Source organism: Lepisma saccharinum, chromosome 2 (assembly GCF_977018435.1).
Source record: "Lepisma saccharinum chromosome 2, izLepSacc3.1, whole genome shotgun sequence".
In the NCBI taxonomy this organism is placed as follows: Eukaryota; Metazoa; Arthropoda; class Insecta; order Zygentoma; family Lepismatidae; genus Lepisma; species Lepisma saccharinum.
Genome location: NC_139230.1, coordinates 181078028 through 181096379, shown reverse-complemented (window position 1 = coordinate 181096379; position 18352 = coordinate 181078028). Strand labels below are relative to the sequence as shown.

General features: G+C 36.6%; 1 protein-coding gene across 5 annotated transcripts in view; it reads right to left on the bottom strand.

The window, feature by feature from the left end:
- LOC145984216 (uncharacterized) overlaps positions 1–18019 on the bottom strand; it is a 63238-nt gene extending 45219 nt beyond the window's left edge. For 4 of the 5 annotated variants that reach the window (XM_083117772.1, XM_083117771.1, XM_083117769.1 and 1 more), the window contains exons 1-3: positions 17771–18019; positions 9415–9467; positions 4031–4151 (exon numbers count right to left, since the gene is read on the bottom strand). In XM_083117772.1, the coding sequence (XP_082973898.1) occupies positions 4031–4151; positions 9415–9467; positions 17771–17829 (233 nt within the window). In that variant the 5' untranslated portion in view covers positions 17830–18019. The remainder of the gene's footprint in view (positions 1–4030; positions 4152–9414; positions 9468–17770) is intronic. The other variant, XM_083117770.1, reaches the window with a different exon arrangement.
- Between the last annotated feature and the right edge of the window lie 333 nt (positions 18020–18352).

Here is an 18352-nt window from a genome sequence, read left to right as displayed (position 1 = left end):
CAATTCTGGATATGGAAAAGGTGGCCAAAAAAGCGAAGAAAATAATGAGGGAACGCTCCCATAGCGTTAAAGAGGAAGTGAAAGACGAAACCAGGGTAGAAAAGGGCAGAAATGAAACTCATTTTGTCGGAATCCCCTATCGGAAAGGTGTCTCTGAAAGAATTGAAAAAACAGTAAGAGGATATGGTGTAAAATGCAGGATGAAAGCACCATGGAGCATCGAAAAGCATTTCACAGGATATAAAAAAATGGGGGGATAGGCATGGTAACCCAGAAGAGCAAAAGGGAGTTTTATAAGATTGGATGCGAATGCGGGAAATAATATGTGGGACAGACGGGGAGAAGCATGCACGTCAGGTGGGGTGAACACGACAAGGATATAAAGGAGGGTATACCCAAAACATGACTTTCAGAGCACACATTAGTTAGTGGGCATAAGAGCGCAACAAGGGAAGTTATCAGGAAAGCGAACAATAAATTGGATAGGAATGTTTATGAAACAGCCTGTATATGCACAGATAATTGGAATACACTTAACAGAGACGATGGCAATTTGGAAGATGGATGGATTGCATTTTTCAAAAAATGGGATAAAGCTGTAAATAATAACGCCAAGATGGGTTTCCATGTTACATCCGAGGTCAAGAGGGCCGCTGAGGCAGAAATTGAGTTCAACTTGGACTGGTGATGCACCAGTTTCAAGAGGGGAAAACTATGGAGGGGAAGGTAGCTTCCTTCACCGTGTTGAGCATACGATGCAAAATCGCTTCTCCCAAGCACTGGCCAGGTGGCTTCTAACAGCTGCTTAGGACGTTTGTTTTAAGTGTTTTTAGAATAGGAAACGCGCGGTTTTAGATTTGAGTTTTATTAGTGTGAAGGTTACAGCTACAATGTGTTTTTTTTTTTTCCATAAGTGTTTCTTAACATAACCTTTGACCTGTATCCTCAACTAACACTTTTTTAACGTGACTAGGAATATGTATTAACCTGAAGGAGGAGGCAGTCATGACCTCTGAAACGTTGTTTTGACCGACATTTCGTACTCACACATGTAAGTAATTGACCTTTGATCTTTACAACGTTTCTTGTATTTAATATCATTATTAACTTTGTCTAATGCATCCCTCTCAATGAAATGTAAGATTATACTAGAAACTATTCCTGACACAGGGTTACCCATAGCTAATCCTTCTTTCTGTCTGTATATTTTCCTGTTGAAACTAAAACAATTGTATCCCGAAACAAGTTGGAACCATCTAACCAACTCCCAGGCCGTAACAACATCAATCCCCTTGTCCATAACCCAATGCTGAAGACAGTCCGCAGCTTTATATCAGGGACCACTAGCGTATAAGTTGATGACATCAAAGCTACGAATTTCGTCCTCCTCTCTTATACTTATTTCGTCTAATCCTTTCCTCACTTCCCAAGAGTTCTCAACATTGTACTCACTCTTCCCTCCAATTTCCCTTAATCTCAATACTAAAGCTTTTGCTAATCTATACCCCGGGTGTGTGTGTGTACATGGGTATAATGGGTCTCATCTGGGTCCCTTCCTTATGTGTTTTTGGGATGTCAAAAATGATAGGAATTTCACCTTTTTTACATTCTTGGATAAGTTTCTTCTTATCCGATCTTGAGAGGGTCACACTTGTTTCAATCCCTTTCCTAGTTTTGTTTCTTATTTTACTAATGGGGTTTCGTTCAATTACTATTAGTAAAACATTCTTCCAACTTCTCCCTGTATGTTCTTTTCTCCATTAATACAAATTTATTTTCCTTATCGGATCTTATAAGGAATAAATTGTTTTTGTCAACCCACTCCCTCACCCTTTTAAGTTTTTCTCCTAATTTTCGGTGTCGTATTTCCCTAATACTTTCCCTTTCCCCCTACCTCTTTTCTTTCTAAACTCCTTCCTAATCCTTTCCTCAATAAGATTGTGTATTTTATGCCTCAATTCATTTTTCTCGTCCCTATCGGACAAAACACTTATTGCGCATTCGGTAGCAATAAAAATTCCTCTCTCTCAATTGTACGAGGGTCACTATTTATATTTTGAGCCTAACAATGAAAAAAACAGGAATTTGGCATTGAAAACTGCTTTATTGTTTTTCGAAGTATTCTCCTTTATGGTCAATACACTTTTGCATTCGTTCGAACCATTTGTCAAAGTAGTTTTTCCAATCTTCTTGAGACACCTCTATAATATGGTTTTTGAACGCATCAACGGCATCTTCCGCCGACGAAAATCGTTGTCCACGCAATTTATTCTTGACATTCGGGAACAAGAAGAAGTCATTGGGTGCCAAATCAGGACTGTATGGTGGATGACCCATCAATTCGATTTTTTTACTGTTCATAAAGTCGGTTGTTAGACGAGATGTGTGACAGCTGGCATTGTCTTGATGAAGAATGATCCGACGGCTTTTGTTTGTTTTCCGTATTTGACCGAAGACCTCTGGCAAATAAATTGTTGTGTACCATTCAGAGTTGACTGTTCTACGTTCCTCTAAAGGCACAGTTGCCACATGACCAGTTTTCCCGAAAAAACAGGCGACCATTTGTTTCGATGTGCTTCGAGCGCGAACAACTTTTGTTGGATTGGGTTCATCTTGAAACACCCATACAGTCGACTGCTGTTTACGTTCCGGCTCATATGCATATATCCATGATTCGTCACCTGTTACAATCTTATATACGTCTTTTGAAGCACCACGATTGTATTTATTGAACATTTGTTTGCACCAATTGACGCGAGCGTCTTTTTGAGTTTTTGTTAAATTGTGTGGGATCCAACTAGAACATACCTTTCTCACAGCTAAATGATCATGTAATATTTTATATATGCTGGTGGAACTAATGCTGATGGTTGCCTCAATCTCACAGTATGTCACATGACGATCTTGCAGTATTAGGGTTTGCACAGCATCAATGTTTTCTTGAACAACAACTGATTTTGGACGACCTTCGCGAATCTCGTCGGTGAACGAATGGCGGCCACGATTAAATTCGTTATACCAGCGTTTCACAGTGGCAAAGGATGGGGCTTCATTGCCAAATGTGGAAGTAAGTTGATCGATGCACTCTTGTTTTGATAATCCACGTCGACAATCGTAAAAAATCATCGCACAAAAATGTTCACGAGTTAATTCCATTTTATTGTTGTCGCGCAATCTCCAAGGCAACATAAACAACACAAATGAAGCTATTGACAAAACATTTGAAGTACGTTATGGTCAATAATGCCAGACGATTCCGTGCAAACGTCAAATCGCGCCTAACTTCAATCAGTGTTGCCAAGGCTCAAAATATAAATAGTGACCCTCGTATTCCAGCCTATAGCAAATTTATGTCCCTTATCAGTAATTTCAATAAGTTCAGATGGCAGCTCGTGTTGTGTCAAGTTCAAGACATTGTGAGTCTTGTGCTCGCTAATCCCTATTTTCTCATTCCATGTATCTACCTTCCCCGTTTTTTCTTCCTTCTCAGTTTTCTTAAGTAACCTTTCGATCTTATTCAAAACTGTTTTTCGGCTTTGGATCTTTGCGTATTTGCTGTCTTCTTCAACCCTACTCCATGTCACTAATCTGGAGGTATAATTCCAGCCGTGTAGGTAGGATGGGAACACAGCTCTACTAGAAGTTTTGTCAAGTCCTTATGTTTTTTTTTTAACAGTTATGTAATTTTACGTCTTTTAATCCAAAACCTTTTAACCTAATCCTGGATTTGTCCACCTGAGGAAGTATTTTATGTGCTGATAAAAAAGAAACCTGAAGAAGCGGAGCGTAGCTCTGCGAAACGTCGTTTATAAGATTGTTTTAACAACGATACTCACTCACGTAAGTGTTTATTTATTTTTTCTTTAATTATAATAAAGTGAGTAAACGCACTATCTTAAAATGTATATACTTCTTTAGCACTGAATTTGAAAATTCAGGCACCAGGTGAAAATTTTCAGGTGCCCTGTATTTTTCTACCCCTGTCAACTACTATTTCTTAATATTCCTAAAATCCTTCCGTCTAACTTACTTGTTACACTGCCAATCATCTGCACTAAATAAGCCTCTACTCTTCTCAGCTGCTGCTTTTCCAATCTCCTGGCCCAGCTTCTTCTTCTTTGGTGCTTCCCCTTTATCTGTAAGTACACCAGCTACTTGTTTCATGTTATTGTGTTACCTAAGAGCATATTCTCAGATTACATATTAGTACAATTTTTAAAAAACTAAGGAAGTGAATGCTGCAAAGCACTGTGAGTGTTTCTTTATTAATTACAAATGCACATAAGTGTAAAAATGTTTGGCTTCATTGGCCTCACATGATCTGACGTGATATTTGAGAACTGAAACTTTACTTCTTTATCTCAACAATTGATTTCATTCTCATGATAGACCCAATAATGCATACACATCAATCATTTAATAAGATCAATGTAATTAATACACATATTTAAACTTCTATTAACTATTTTATTTTAATTGAAAGTATCAATTAAGTTCAAAAATAAATTTTACTGCCCCTATCTCTTATTGCAAAATAACTAACCATAAATACCACAATTATAATTGTAAAGTGAAACCAGAGATGAAAATATATTGTAAACAAAATATACGATGAATATGTAACTTAAATTTTACGTCTCTTCTTATCTCTATTCTTAGTTTTAAAATAACATTTTTTATGAAACAAAATCATTAAACAATTTAAATACAAAATCCAATTACATAACAGTAGCAATTATCAAGTTACCAAAAAAGTCCTGTTAGTCTAAAAAAAATACTTCAATTTCTTAGAGTTACTGCAACCAACACTTCAGATATGCATTCAAAGGTTTTAACATGTGACTAGCCACCATGCAACAAGTGCATCAAGAAAAACATTAGCTTTTTGAAATGTTGGTTAACCCACCAGTGTTCCAAGCTGGAAGTACTATTTCATACTTTGCAGCTTGTTTTGATAGAAATGGTAGCTTCACAACTGTGGAGCATCAATAGGTAACAGTCAATTAAGTTTCTACAGCAACTGATAAATAGTGAGGGGTCAGTGACCAACTGTACACACAAAAAAAACTTATTTTGTTCTATTATTCTATAGATTTTGTTATTTTACAACAGATTTTGATATTTTACAACACATTTTGATATTTACAAAGCCAGAAATATTTCAAGATGCAGAAACCACAAATAAGCCAGATATTTAGATTTTTCCATTTTTGTCCACGCATAAAGCAGCACTGAGGCTCACCCAGCTTCAAATCAATGGGTACCTGCGGGCAACCCTGGAAGGGAGGGGGTAAAGGTGGCCGGATCATGGTGCTGATCACATCAACAAAATGGCCGAGATCGAGAATGTGTTTGGCCCTACACCCACATCCCCTAAATGTGCCTTCAATGACATGGTGTTATATGCAGGGGAAACATTACCTACATACCATCAACATTAAACCCAACACTCGCCACAACCTAACAATGTAAAATTACAAATAACTTCAAATCGCACCACATTTCTTGCCAAATAAATCAATCACATGTACAAGAAAATCAGTCACAAATTAACATACATATCTTGAAAATATGCACTTCCCGCTACATGGTGAAGGGGCAAAATGTGTCAAGTGACACACATTTTACACAGCCTGAAATTTATTTAAAGATGTGAAAACCACAAATAAGACAAATATTTAGCCCCAAAATGTGCCAGCGTATATCCAATTCTTTATCTCCTGCATCCCGGCACCCACCCAGTGTCTAATTACATGGGTACCTGGGGGAAACCCTGGGGGTTAAAGGTGGTTAGGGGCGTGATGCTGATCACATCACCCCCACTCACGACCGGATCAAGAAAGTGTGGGGTGTTACCCCCACACCCCCTATATGCCTTCATGGCATGGTGCTAAGCACAGGGGAGCACTTTTTTTTATCACTTTTTAAAAAGCAAATGTTGTACTACATGCATGAAACATGTGCAAATTTGAAGAATAACGTAAAATTACTATTGAAATCAAACCACTCCAATTTGTAGATTTGCAAAACAGAACACAAGCCACAGAAGGGTTGCTGATGTCGCATTCAAAAGCAGTTACGTTTTATACACACATGTAACAAGTAACTACCCACATGCAGTTCACATCATACGGAGTTGGGAACATCATCATGATGCCATAAATGATATCACTTAAAATTAATCATTACTCGGTTATAAAGCATCTCCATCAGATAACAACAACGAATGGCATTCATATGAAACACAATCTTCATAAACAATGCAATTTTTTTTTTACTTTCTTGTAGGTGTACTGAGGGTCACCAACACTTAATGCAATGTGACAGTTGCAACATTACAAATACATGTGTTAAGAGGCAAGAGAAACACCCAACATGAAGTATGAATTAAAAGTCAACTTCTGACATAACTGATTTGAATTTGGTTAAATTGCTTTTTAGCCACTTTTGACTGACTAATCATGACAAACTACATGCAAAAGCACATAAGGTAAACGTCCCTAATTTCGACAGGGTATTTGAAAAATCATAAAAGACAAGGAAACTATGCGATGCAGAAAATCGTGTATGTATTATGCGACAGTGTACAGGTTTAACCCATGTCGTGAAAAGGGCGGTTGCACCATATGAGACATAGCAGCAGCGCAGGAAAAATTGTGACGGCACTATTTGCCAACTGCGAAAAATCAACTGATTTTTAGTGGATTTCGTAAGACGGTAAATTTTCTACATAAGGTTTTTACCAGTTTTGTGTTGTTTCAAAACAAATTTCAATACTTTATTATTGTTTTAGAGCCATTTTCTGAGCTTCCTAGTCTGTTGCGGCAGACAAAGGTTGTTCATGTAACAAAATAAGGGGGGGTGTCGAACATATGAGCACAAAAATGGATGGTGCACCAAATTTCGACAAGTGTCGAACTTTATTCGAAAATACACAATGTTGGGTTTTGATGTGCATTGAAAGGCATGTTGTCTACCATTCATGAAAATGCCAGTTTCATTGCCCTACATCAATTGCAACATTAATCCGACAGGGGGGTGTTGAAGTTTGGTGCCGTGCATGTCGAATTTTGGGACATTCCCTGAAACGTCATATCTGGGCTTTTTGCATACTTTTTCTCTCGTGTCATTGCTATTTCCATGAAATCACTCGTTCTTCCTGCGTCACTAAATGTGAGGGACCTGAACTATACAAAATTGCAATAATAATACCAAAAAATGTCACGTTATAATTAAGTGTTTATATTGGCTTAATGTGATAAACTGAACTAAAACTCCATGCAAATTAAATTGCCGAATGATGAAAATTTTGTCTTGTGTACGATTTTATAATGTTCTTAACAATTCTGTGAAAATGTTGCAAAATTGGCCTGATTAATGATAAATATTACACAGAACAAAAATTTGGCCTCATACAGTACACGATTTTCCTTGTTCTACGATTTTGTGAAAATGTAGGAGTGTGTGGGACAGAATTTTTTGGGTCGGGGTGGGAAATGTTCAAAATTTCCCAAAGCTCTGGAAATCTCGAATTCTACACGTCATTTTTACCTTAAGGGATTGTTTTTGCATTTCTGGTACAAAAACGAACAATTTTCGATAAGTTCTAGCCATTTACAATGCAGAAAACATCGAGGAACAAAGGTTGTACACCGGAGCCGCTTGATAATTAATTTACATTAAACTCAGCCTAATTTGTTCCTTCCTTTAGTTTCATTTGGCCAAGTCCAAAAACTTCCAAGAAAGCAAAGAGAAAGACTGCCTGCTGTGATTACATCTTCTTAAATGATCAAATACTTTACAAAGGAGGAGGATTGATTTCGTGTTTTAAGTCCACTTTATGCACAGTAACGCTAATCGGGACTGGACCTACAGCTTAAAGTGGGATCCGAACCACTATGTGCCTACATTGGGGATCAAACCCGGGACCCCTTGATTACAAGGAGATGATGATACCACTGCTAACAAAGGAGGAGAAAAAGCATCAAGTAGATGAGGCAAAAGAGCTGAAGAAACTTGCTGCACAGAACTAGAAGACAAAGAGTTTAGGCTAAAAGGGAAAGAAATGGGTTGATGTGAGTGACTCAGAATCTTCAGATGAAAGTGCACTGTCATTGAAAGAAAGTGATTCTCACTGGCAAGAGGAGGAGTCACATGAAATGACATTAGAGATTGTCAATGAAAGTGATGTAAAAGAAGGGGATTTCATTCATGTGGAATTTTTAGCGGGGAAAAGAAATGTATCAAATTTACTTACCTCTGTGTTGTTCAGGAGATCCTGGAAGATGTAATAAAAGTGATTGGACTTAAGAGTGTTGATGTGGCCAAGAAGGAATTTGTCACCAATGAAAGTAATGTTGCATTCATATCAGACCCTCAAATTATTGGTCCTGTTGAGTTTCCAGATTTGGTAATGAAGGGGGATAGGGTCAGATATGTTTTCAAGAAAAAAAGTAAATGTCTAAGAGTTAGGTCTTTGATTTTGAGGACTCACACCTAACTTCAGACAGAAAGTTGTTTTGCAGTTAATTAATTATTAGTGTTATATATAATGTTACCAATATCACAGATACCAACAGCAATTGTTCCTTAGCATCTAGGTTTGGCTAAGTAAATGTTATAGTTAGTCCTCAAAACTTTTTTCCTTGTTTTTGATACACCATTGGGAATCACCCTGTAAAACTATGTTTCAAAGTTGTAATATAAACGCAATCAACATTTTCAGTGTTTTATTTGCTTAAATGTACCTAGCCTTTGGCATGGTAAGTAATTCATGTTAATATTTTAAATTTTGTTGAGCATAAAAGAGGGGGGGGTTAACAAATCTTTTTTTGTTCAGTTCATGCCCTGAAAAATCTGTAAATTTAGTTGAATATAATGAAATGCCAATAGATGGACATGTGCAGTTATTGGTATTATTAACATCTGCATATTTAGTGTCTGATGTTGAGATGTAAGGGGGTGTCGAATTTTGGTACACAAACTGTCGAAATTAAGGACAGGGTGTCGAACTTAGGGACATATTGTAGGATTCACTTTTTGATTTTTAAATAATTATGTAACATAACTGTTGGAATGCAAAATACTTTTTGGGTGAAAGTAGAATCTTTAAACTTTCAGGAAAAAAAATTACTCGCATTTATGAAACACGAAAGCCACTGCAAGCAATTAACTGCAATAATTTTCCTTAACCTGTCGAACTTAGAGACATTTACCTTAGTGGGAGTCTGTGTAGAAGATTTTCTTGTGGCATTCTACAAATTTGAAATAACAACAATGAATGACTTCTAACACAAATCTGGCTTGTGAAGGGGAATGAAGAGTTGGGTTCTATGTTAAATATCTCAAAAACATTTGTTGTGCCACTACAAAAACAATAATATATAAATACTAGATTATATAATCATATATTACCTTTTCCACATCGATTGCAGGAATTTCTTCTGGCGAAGTTAACGTTTCCACACCTGAAACAATATAGCTTTAAGAATTTTGCAAACCACCAAAAATATGAACAAATTTAAAGTACTCGCTCACTACCAGCTCTCATTAATTTCACTGTGATGCATTAAATGTACAGATAAAGTAATTTCTTAAATGTGTCTTGTAGATAAATTACTTAAAGTAACAAAAAAAATTGAACCTGAAAGGTAACACATTTTATAACTCTAAAATATTTAAAAAAAAAAAAAAAACTTGGGTCATTCCACGTCAGTTCAACCCGACCTTGATACACACGATCTAAGATTTTGATGAAACTTTGCACATTTAATCCTTCCATGGTGGTAAATAACCACATAATTTTTTTTATCCCTAACTTGTCTGGTTTCATAGCCCCTCAAACATTCAATGATTTGATCTCTTCTTCAGTTTACGAAGCTTCCTGTGTGAGCTCTACTCACACTTTTGAAATTTCACAGCAATGTCAACCAAACAATAAGGATTTCAGGAAAACATGTGACAACATGTTGCATTCATATTTTAGTCACCAAATAAATAAACATTTTTCTTTTTGCCCAAAACATGGTATATTAAGTTTGAATTATCATTTTAAGAGAAAAGTGCAACACAAACACATGTATTTTTAAATATGAATTTGTATATATGATATAAATTACCAAGCTATAATTTTTTTTTCTATTTCTTGTAAAAATATGACAAACTTATTTCTGAAAATATCATAAACTGCTACCACATTTTTATTTTTCAAATTAACGCAAGATCTAAAAATCTAGCTTCAAGAGATCATTGAGGCAAATTTTGAGAGTATAAAATTCTACATCATATTTTGTTCTTATTTAATTCAAGCATACTCTTACAGTTACATGAATTAAAATTCACAATACTGAAGAAATACCTGGTATGAACATCTTTTCTAGCTAGTAATTTGAAGTAATATTAACATTAGGTAGGAAATAATAATAATAGCAAACGGTGTGGCATTTCATGCAGTTCTCAGAGTTTACTGCTAATTTAGCATGTGCTCTTGATGATTGCTTCATGATGACTCGTGCACTGACAGGTCATAGCTTGAATCAGCTTGCATTCCTGAGTCAGGCTGCGTTAAGAATTTTCTGAACTGAACACACACATGTGCTGGTTGAACTCTTTGTAATGTGAAGAAAGTTGTTAGGAGCATGTTAGTTCCTACCTATTAGTTTGTTCTGTAAGTTCAAAGACAATTAAAGATATAAAATGTAGTGTTGTGCAAGTAACTTTAACAGTAAATTAAGTTGTTTCAAAGAAAGGAATTTCAAATGTTGCATATCTGAATGAAGACGGGAGAGTTCTTTCAAATTTCAGAACAGAAGCTGATTTTTTTTCTTTTTTACTTTGCTTTTCTGCCACTTTTGACTAATTGCAAAGATAGGATAAGTGATGATATGACTAAATTGATGAAGGGACATTCACAAAGAATGTCCATTTCCAGGCCAGGATTTGAATCTGCAACCCCTGGCATCATAACAGCCCAGTTTAGTTCGCTGAACTTTGCACCAAAGTGTCTAGTTGGTTACATGGTGCAAGACAGAGTTGTCTAGTTTGATGATTTGGAGTCAAGTAGTGTATTTGGTGTCTGCACTGTTTGCACTATGTTCAAGAGTGGTGTATGGTCACGTGGTGAGTGATAACTAATCAAATGACCGTTTAAAGCAGCAGACAAGCATTAGTTGAATCTTCTGAATTTGAACACCGCTTTCCGTCTACTTGGTTGAACATCATTTCCTTGCATCATCCTGACACTGGAATACACCAGCACTACACAGTGTCAAAAACTGCAGCGAACTAGATGGGGCTAACATGTTGTGCTAACCGCTCTATCATGGAAGTCGGCATTTAATTGAAGTGATGAAGGTACATTTCAAAAGGACCCATTCCCACGCTGGGATTCAAACCTGGGAGAAGCTGATGAGACTTACAGACTATCTGTCTGCACCACAAAAGTGCTTTTCTACAAAAAAGTTTTAATTTTGTCAAGAAAATATGTTTGCAGTGCAAAATGTATTACGAAGTTATGATTCCAATAAAAGAAGCTGCTGATATAGATAAACTTACAAGGGACAAATTAAAATCCATTTCAAGGAAAAAGTAAATTCAGTGGTAAGAATTTACAATATAGATATATTCTGTAATTACTTTACTAGTTGTTATACTTACTAAATATGCAGTCCTACTTACGTATATGCACATAATATTTGGGAGTAGCATGTTTAAATTGCACATTGAGTTGTAGAACTTGTAAAATAACGTTGTTAATTATCACGATGATTCCCCATAAACAAACATAGCAACCATGTTTGATGATGTGAAGACATGACGATCAACGTCCGTTCCGCTGTCTAGAGCGTTGCGACGCTGTTCAGAGCAATTCTCTTTGGTTCATAGCATTGGTCGTGGAAGAATGGCGGAGAGAAATGAAAAGATTGTCAATGTGCTACAGTTATATGAGTGTTGTTAATGTGTTACAGTTATATAAGTGGAGTGTAGAAGAGGATGGTCGTGGTTTGGTTAACAAATTGATGGAATTTGGTGTTCCGCGTACTAGTTTACTATCCTTCGGACAGATTTCTTCATTTCTACAGAAGAAACTACTTACCGTAATAAGTTCCTGTAGTATTGTCTAACATCGGGAAGGTGTTTTGTGTGAAATTCAGGTAAGTTTTCCATATCCTGGAAACGGATTTCTTCAAATTTAAAAGTAAACTACATTTCAAAAGGACCCATTCCCACGCTGGGATTCAAACCTGGGAGAAGCTGATGAGACTTACAGACTATCTGTCTGCACCACAAAAGTGCTTTTCTACAAAAAAGTTTTAATTTTGTCAAGAAAATATGTTTGCAGTGCAAAATGTATTACGAAGTTATGATTCCAATAAAAGAAGCTGCTGATATAGATAAACTTACAAGGGACAAATTAAAATCCATTTCAAGGAAAAAGTAAATTCAGTGGTAAGAATTTACAATATAGATATATTCTGTAATTACTTTACTAGTTGTTATACTTACTAAATATGCAGTCCTACTTACGTATATGCACATAATATTTGGGAGTAGCATGTTTAAATTGCACATTGAGTTGTAGAACTTGTAAAATAACGTTGTTAATTATCACGATGATTCCCCATAAACAAACATAGCAACCATGTTTGATGATGTGAAGACATGACGATCAACGTCCGTTCCGCTGTCTAGAGCGTTGCGACGCTGTTCAGAGCAATTCTCTTTGGTTCATAGCATTGGTCGTGGAAGAATGGCGGAGAGAAATGAAAAGATTGTCAATGTGCTACAGTTATATGAGTGTTGTTAATGTGTTACAGTTATATAAGTGGAGTGTAGAAGAGGATGGTCGTGGTTTGGTTAACAAATTGATGGAATTTGGTGTTCCGCGTACTAGTTTACTATCCTTCGGACAGATTTCTTCATTTCTACAGAAGAAACTACTTACCGTAATAAGTTCCTGTAGTATTGTCTAACATCGGGAAGGTGTTTTGTGTGAAATTCAGGTAAGTTTTCCATATCCTGGAAACGGATTTCTTCAAATTTAAAAGTTTGGGGCTCATTTGGGAGCAGGTGATTCCGTCCAATTTCTAACATGCCTTTAACAGGGAGTCTATAGAGAATGCCGGGGAGCCAGAGCAGGGCAAGCGGGGCCGCGTTAGCGGTTGGGGGCAGTAGGTCAATTACCCCAGGGGCAGAGTCCGGAATCGGTGGGAAATTTGGACTCAAAAATTTCAAACGAAAATAATTAATTTCCCACTGATTCCGGGATGGATAGCCCCAAAAACCAGTTGCAGTTGGGTTAGCCAAACATAGTTAACATTTGTGGTTGTAGTATATCAGGAATATGTATATTTCGTTGTGAAACGATAGATCTTGCGATAAACAATGAGCAATTCTACATTGTTGGTTGAGATCATGGACCCCCATATTTTCAGATTTCTAGACGTGACCCCCAAATTTTAATTTCAGATTCGTGGTTGTGAGGCCTAAATTAGTGAGTATGTGAAATATTAACAAAATTGGAGAATATCTCTATATTGTAACTTCGCTCCCTGTTCCGCAAGCTCAGAAACTTGTCAAGGAAAATACTTTTTTTTTTTTTACATATCAAGAAAGCACACTACCATGATGGATGTGCTACAAAATACAAAAACTTCGACACTTTCGTCTTTGGGCTCTTTTTATTTACATGAAAATGTGAGCACATGCTCACCACTGGATAAAGTACCTGCCACAATATCAGAAATACTTTATTCATACAAAAATTGACTATATACTGATTTCATGAGCTCTTACCATCCAACCTTCTTGGTGGAGTGGTTAGCACAGCACACTATGATGCCAGGGATCCCAGGTTCAAATACCAACCTGGGCATGGGTGCTCTTTGTGAGTGCTCCTTCATCAATTTCTCCACAGCATCACTCATTCACATCATCATGATTATTCAAAAGTGGCAGAAAAGCGATGCTAAATAACAAAATAAGAATCATCACATACCCTGCTACCGCTGGAATACACGTGGCAATGGTTCTGAATGTTTAATGATCTTTCGAAGGTTTTATAGGAGTATTCGGAGATGCTTAAGAATACTGAAAATGATTGTGGGAGTAAGTCTGAAGCTTGGTGAAACTAATTAACACAGTCAAAAGCTTTACTAAGTATTAGTTACAGGAGCAATTATGATGCATCTTTAGCTTGTGCGAGCGGGCATTCTTTGCTTTCCAGTTGGCTGAGACATGAGTTTTTGCAGATTTTCATATGAGAATTGAAGCAGGTTTTGTGTTCTAGACCAGATATTATGTGATCAGGTGTTTAAAGTATTTAGCAGGATTATCTTAAAGCCAAGAGCTTTAAACCTGACCCACCTAGCCTAACAACAAAAGCATTGGCCCAAGTTCCTTTTGTTTTATTGAGATTTCGTCATGCTACGAATGCAATTCTAACATGCTTCGATTTTGATTTACTTCTGTTAACACATACTGCAGAGTTTTAGCGATTACTTAAGATTCTGTTCAACATATGTTTTCGAAGTTAGGATAGCCAGGCCAGGTTTGGTTCTCTTAGCATTAAAATAAAGTCCCTAAATGCATTCTACTAAGGTTCCGATTTACTTCTACATTAATTCCCACTAATCTACGATACTTACAGTCACTTATCAACAGAAAATACATTGTCCATGGAAAGCACGCACGCATGCATGCGTAAGGTAATTTTTAAGTTTTATTTTCAACATAAATAACTTTTCTTTTTTCCAAACAGTGCTCATTACTTTAAGGAAGATTCAAATTTCGAGTGACAATGATTGCCAAAATTCTACGATAATAATTAGACTTCCTGCTAGGAGAATTTGAAAAAAATCTTAAAACAATCGGAACCATTACCAAAGCATTTAGCGACAAATACTCCTTTGCACCCCACGCACATGAAGTACATGGCTGGAGTAATCTGCATCCACAATGACAGCAAACAAATGACTGCTCGCATACAAAGAATCACATAGGAGTATACGGGAGGGGGAAAAAAGGTTTCCAGAAAACCTGCAGTCAGTAATTACTAAGAAACTGAAGTATGTGTTCACAGAAATAAGAAATCGAACCATGTAAAAAATGCCTATGCACCATTATAAATTCAGAATTAAACAACCAGAACTTGGGCCATACTTGCACATGGGCACTTTCTTGTTTTTACCAATGTTGACGGTACATTTTGTTTGCATAGAGTCTTCTACAATTTTCTATTTTGGTTATTTTACATCACTTTTCTACCTTTTGGCTTAATTGCGACCATGATAATGAAATGGATGATGTGACAAGGGTTCAAACCTCAGACCAGATTTGCAGCATGTGATTCTGACCAGTCTGCCACAAAGGCCTTGTACCCCAAGCTGGTAGTGTGTTGATATGTATCATGGTCTCATTTATTGGTACCACTTTCGTATAGTGGAAACACCTATAAATCACTTGTTTACATTGCTAACGTACTATTCTGCATTGAGGAACATTTCTTTAGGTGTAATAATGAATTTCTAACGGAAATAATGTCTACTGTTCTTCATATTTTGCATTCTATAACACACAATATGGCGATAGCGTACTGGTTCATCGTGTGTTGTACCAGTGTTTTGTCGATTTGGAGTGTGTTTGCAGTGTTGCAACCTTGTTCACCGAAAAATACCTACTTTCATGTCCGGATTTGAAATTATGCTAATACCTCGCAAATCATTTGGCGTTAGCCCCACGAACTATTGATGTTAGCCCCACATACCATTTCCCGTAAGGTTAGGTAAGCATAGTTTTAAAAAATTTTAAAAATCCTCCACACGTCATCTTATAGCAAAAACACTTACTCGGGGGTTACACAATCTAACACACGGAACATTGTGCTCACATGCAGGAAGCAAATGGCAGCAGCAATAGCAAATCGGGGAGATATTTTCGCAGATAAAAAATTGATTTCGCATTAAAATGGATCAAAACTACATTCCCGAACTTCAACGCTAAAGAAAATAATTTCCGTACTTTCTAATGTAAAAAGTAAGAAATCAGTTTCCACTATACAAAAGTGTTACCCATTTATCTTCACCTTTGCTGTAATTTTCTTTAGCGTGGCCCTACTACTATCTGTGCACCCATGTCAATACTGTATGCATTTTTCATAATTTGGTGCATATTTGATTTTTAACACTTATTATCTTTTCTTGCCATTGTAGGGTAAACATGGTCATGCCATTCTCCATTAGCACCAAAGAAGAGCAGTGACCAGTGATTCATGTTTTGCAGTCTGAAGGTGTACCAGGGCCAAAAACCATTAAGACTTGCATCACAATGTGGGGTTAATATGCAGATGACTTGCCACTTGATCGATAGTCACTTGTCGGTTTGTCAGATTTACGACACGGACTTGCTCAATGTTGTCGTTAGCAGTGGATGTGAATGGGTATCCTGGTTCCTCGATTGTGTTTAACACTATTTTTGTATTTTACAAACCATTAGAACACACGTCACCATGTTGCCCATATTGTGATGCAAGACTTCAGTGGATTTTGGCCCCTGGTACACCTTCAGACCACAAAACCTGAATCATTGTCTATCTTGGGTGCAAATGGAGAGTAGTGTGGGCATGTTTATCCTGCAAAAATAAAATAAAATTAGTGATGATTAAATATGCACTAAAGTAACAACAAATACACACTGTATTGACGCCTGCACAGAAAACAGGACAGCCAACCTAAAGAAGATTACAGCAAATGTGTGGATGATTATTGACTGGGCCTCGTTGAATTAATGAAAAATAAAAGAAGGTAACAGTTTCATAGATCGGAGACACATTAAAATCGGATATTTTGTGTATCGCATGGTTCGTACTTACCAATTGTGTATTGCGGAACATAGTTCAAGGTGCCATTATGCATTTTACATGAAAACAAACACTTTTTATACTAAAATAACGCATTTTTCTAAGTGCTACCGAACGCATGTAACGGTGCGATATCGCTTACTTTGCGAATGATATCACTTCTTTTGTTTTCGAATATCATTGTTTCCAACCTTCTTCACCGAAAAATACCTACTATCGTGTTCGTCACGTGTGCAAATTGTACATTATGCACGGGTAGCTGATGGATAGCCCCCGAACCATTTCCAATAAGGTTAGGTTAGGCAAGCATAGTTAAAAAAAAAAGTATTGGAAACAATGACATGATTTCCCGGTCAAATAGATACCACGATTCGACTAACGTTGGAAACCTTAGAGAAACTCATTTCCGTAAGTAGTTTCTTCTGTAAAAATGAAGAAATGTGTCTCCGATGTATGAAACTGTTACCTAAAAGAAACATGATGAAAGGGGTAAAAAAGAAAAAGAACTAAGAGCGAGGATGACAAACAAGAAGGAACAAAGACACTAAGAAATTTGAAAAATAAGATAAAATAGAAAATATCCGGAGGGGCAGAGGTTACATTCGCGTTGCTACTGCAGTGATTTGTGTTTATGTACAAGGACGAAATTAGCCGGTTTCAGATAATACAAGAGTCGAACTTCTCATGCAACGTGTGGTAATAGAGAATGTTTTTTTATTATTATTATTTTCTACTACCCACATCCAGTTGAATTTGTGCGAGTGTGCGCGAGATATTTAATTTCAATCAACAATTCGAATTATTGTAATACAATAAAACAATGTGTTAATTACTCTTTAAAACTGACATCCCATTATATAAATATTTAAGTGTAAAAAATAATACAGACATACACATATAACTCAAATTACATACTGTGGATCGTTACATATCCAGTCTCCTTCGCTGATGCGAAATCGACTGTTCGCCGACATGCTTCCTTCCTTTAGATCAATTTTGGCGGTTATGTATTTCCTCCAATAACGAAAATAAAAACAGAGTAATTAAAAAATTGTAACAATACAGCTACGTGCACTCAAAAATTATGCATTCATGTGTGCACAACAAAACCTTTATGTATATATAAAAAGTTATCGTCCTTCTCAACACATCAAGCCGCAGACATCACTGTTGCCAGTGACTTTAGAACGAAACACCAATCAATATTTTTTAGTGGGGGAGTACGATTGGGCCTGGTCAAAGCAAACTATTGTAGGTGGCAGCACCCCTGTTGTGTCCCTACGCTTTTCATGTGCAAGTGTTCTCCCATTTAAATACATGGGGAATTTGATGGTGAACGTACTGCTATTACATTAAATTGCAAGTTCAATTTTATCTTAACCTCAGAAATTATGTCGGAAGATGATAGATATATAATCAGTGATGTGAAACTAAGAATTTTAATAAGACGATCGTCAGCAACAGAAAAGATATTGGAAGTCAAAAAAGCCTTAAAAT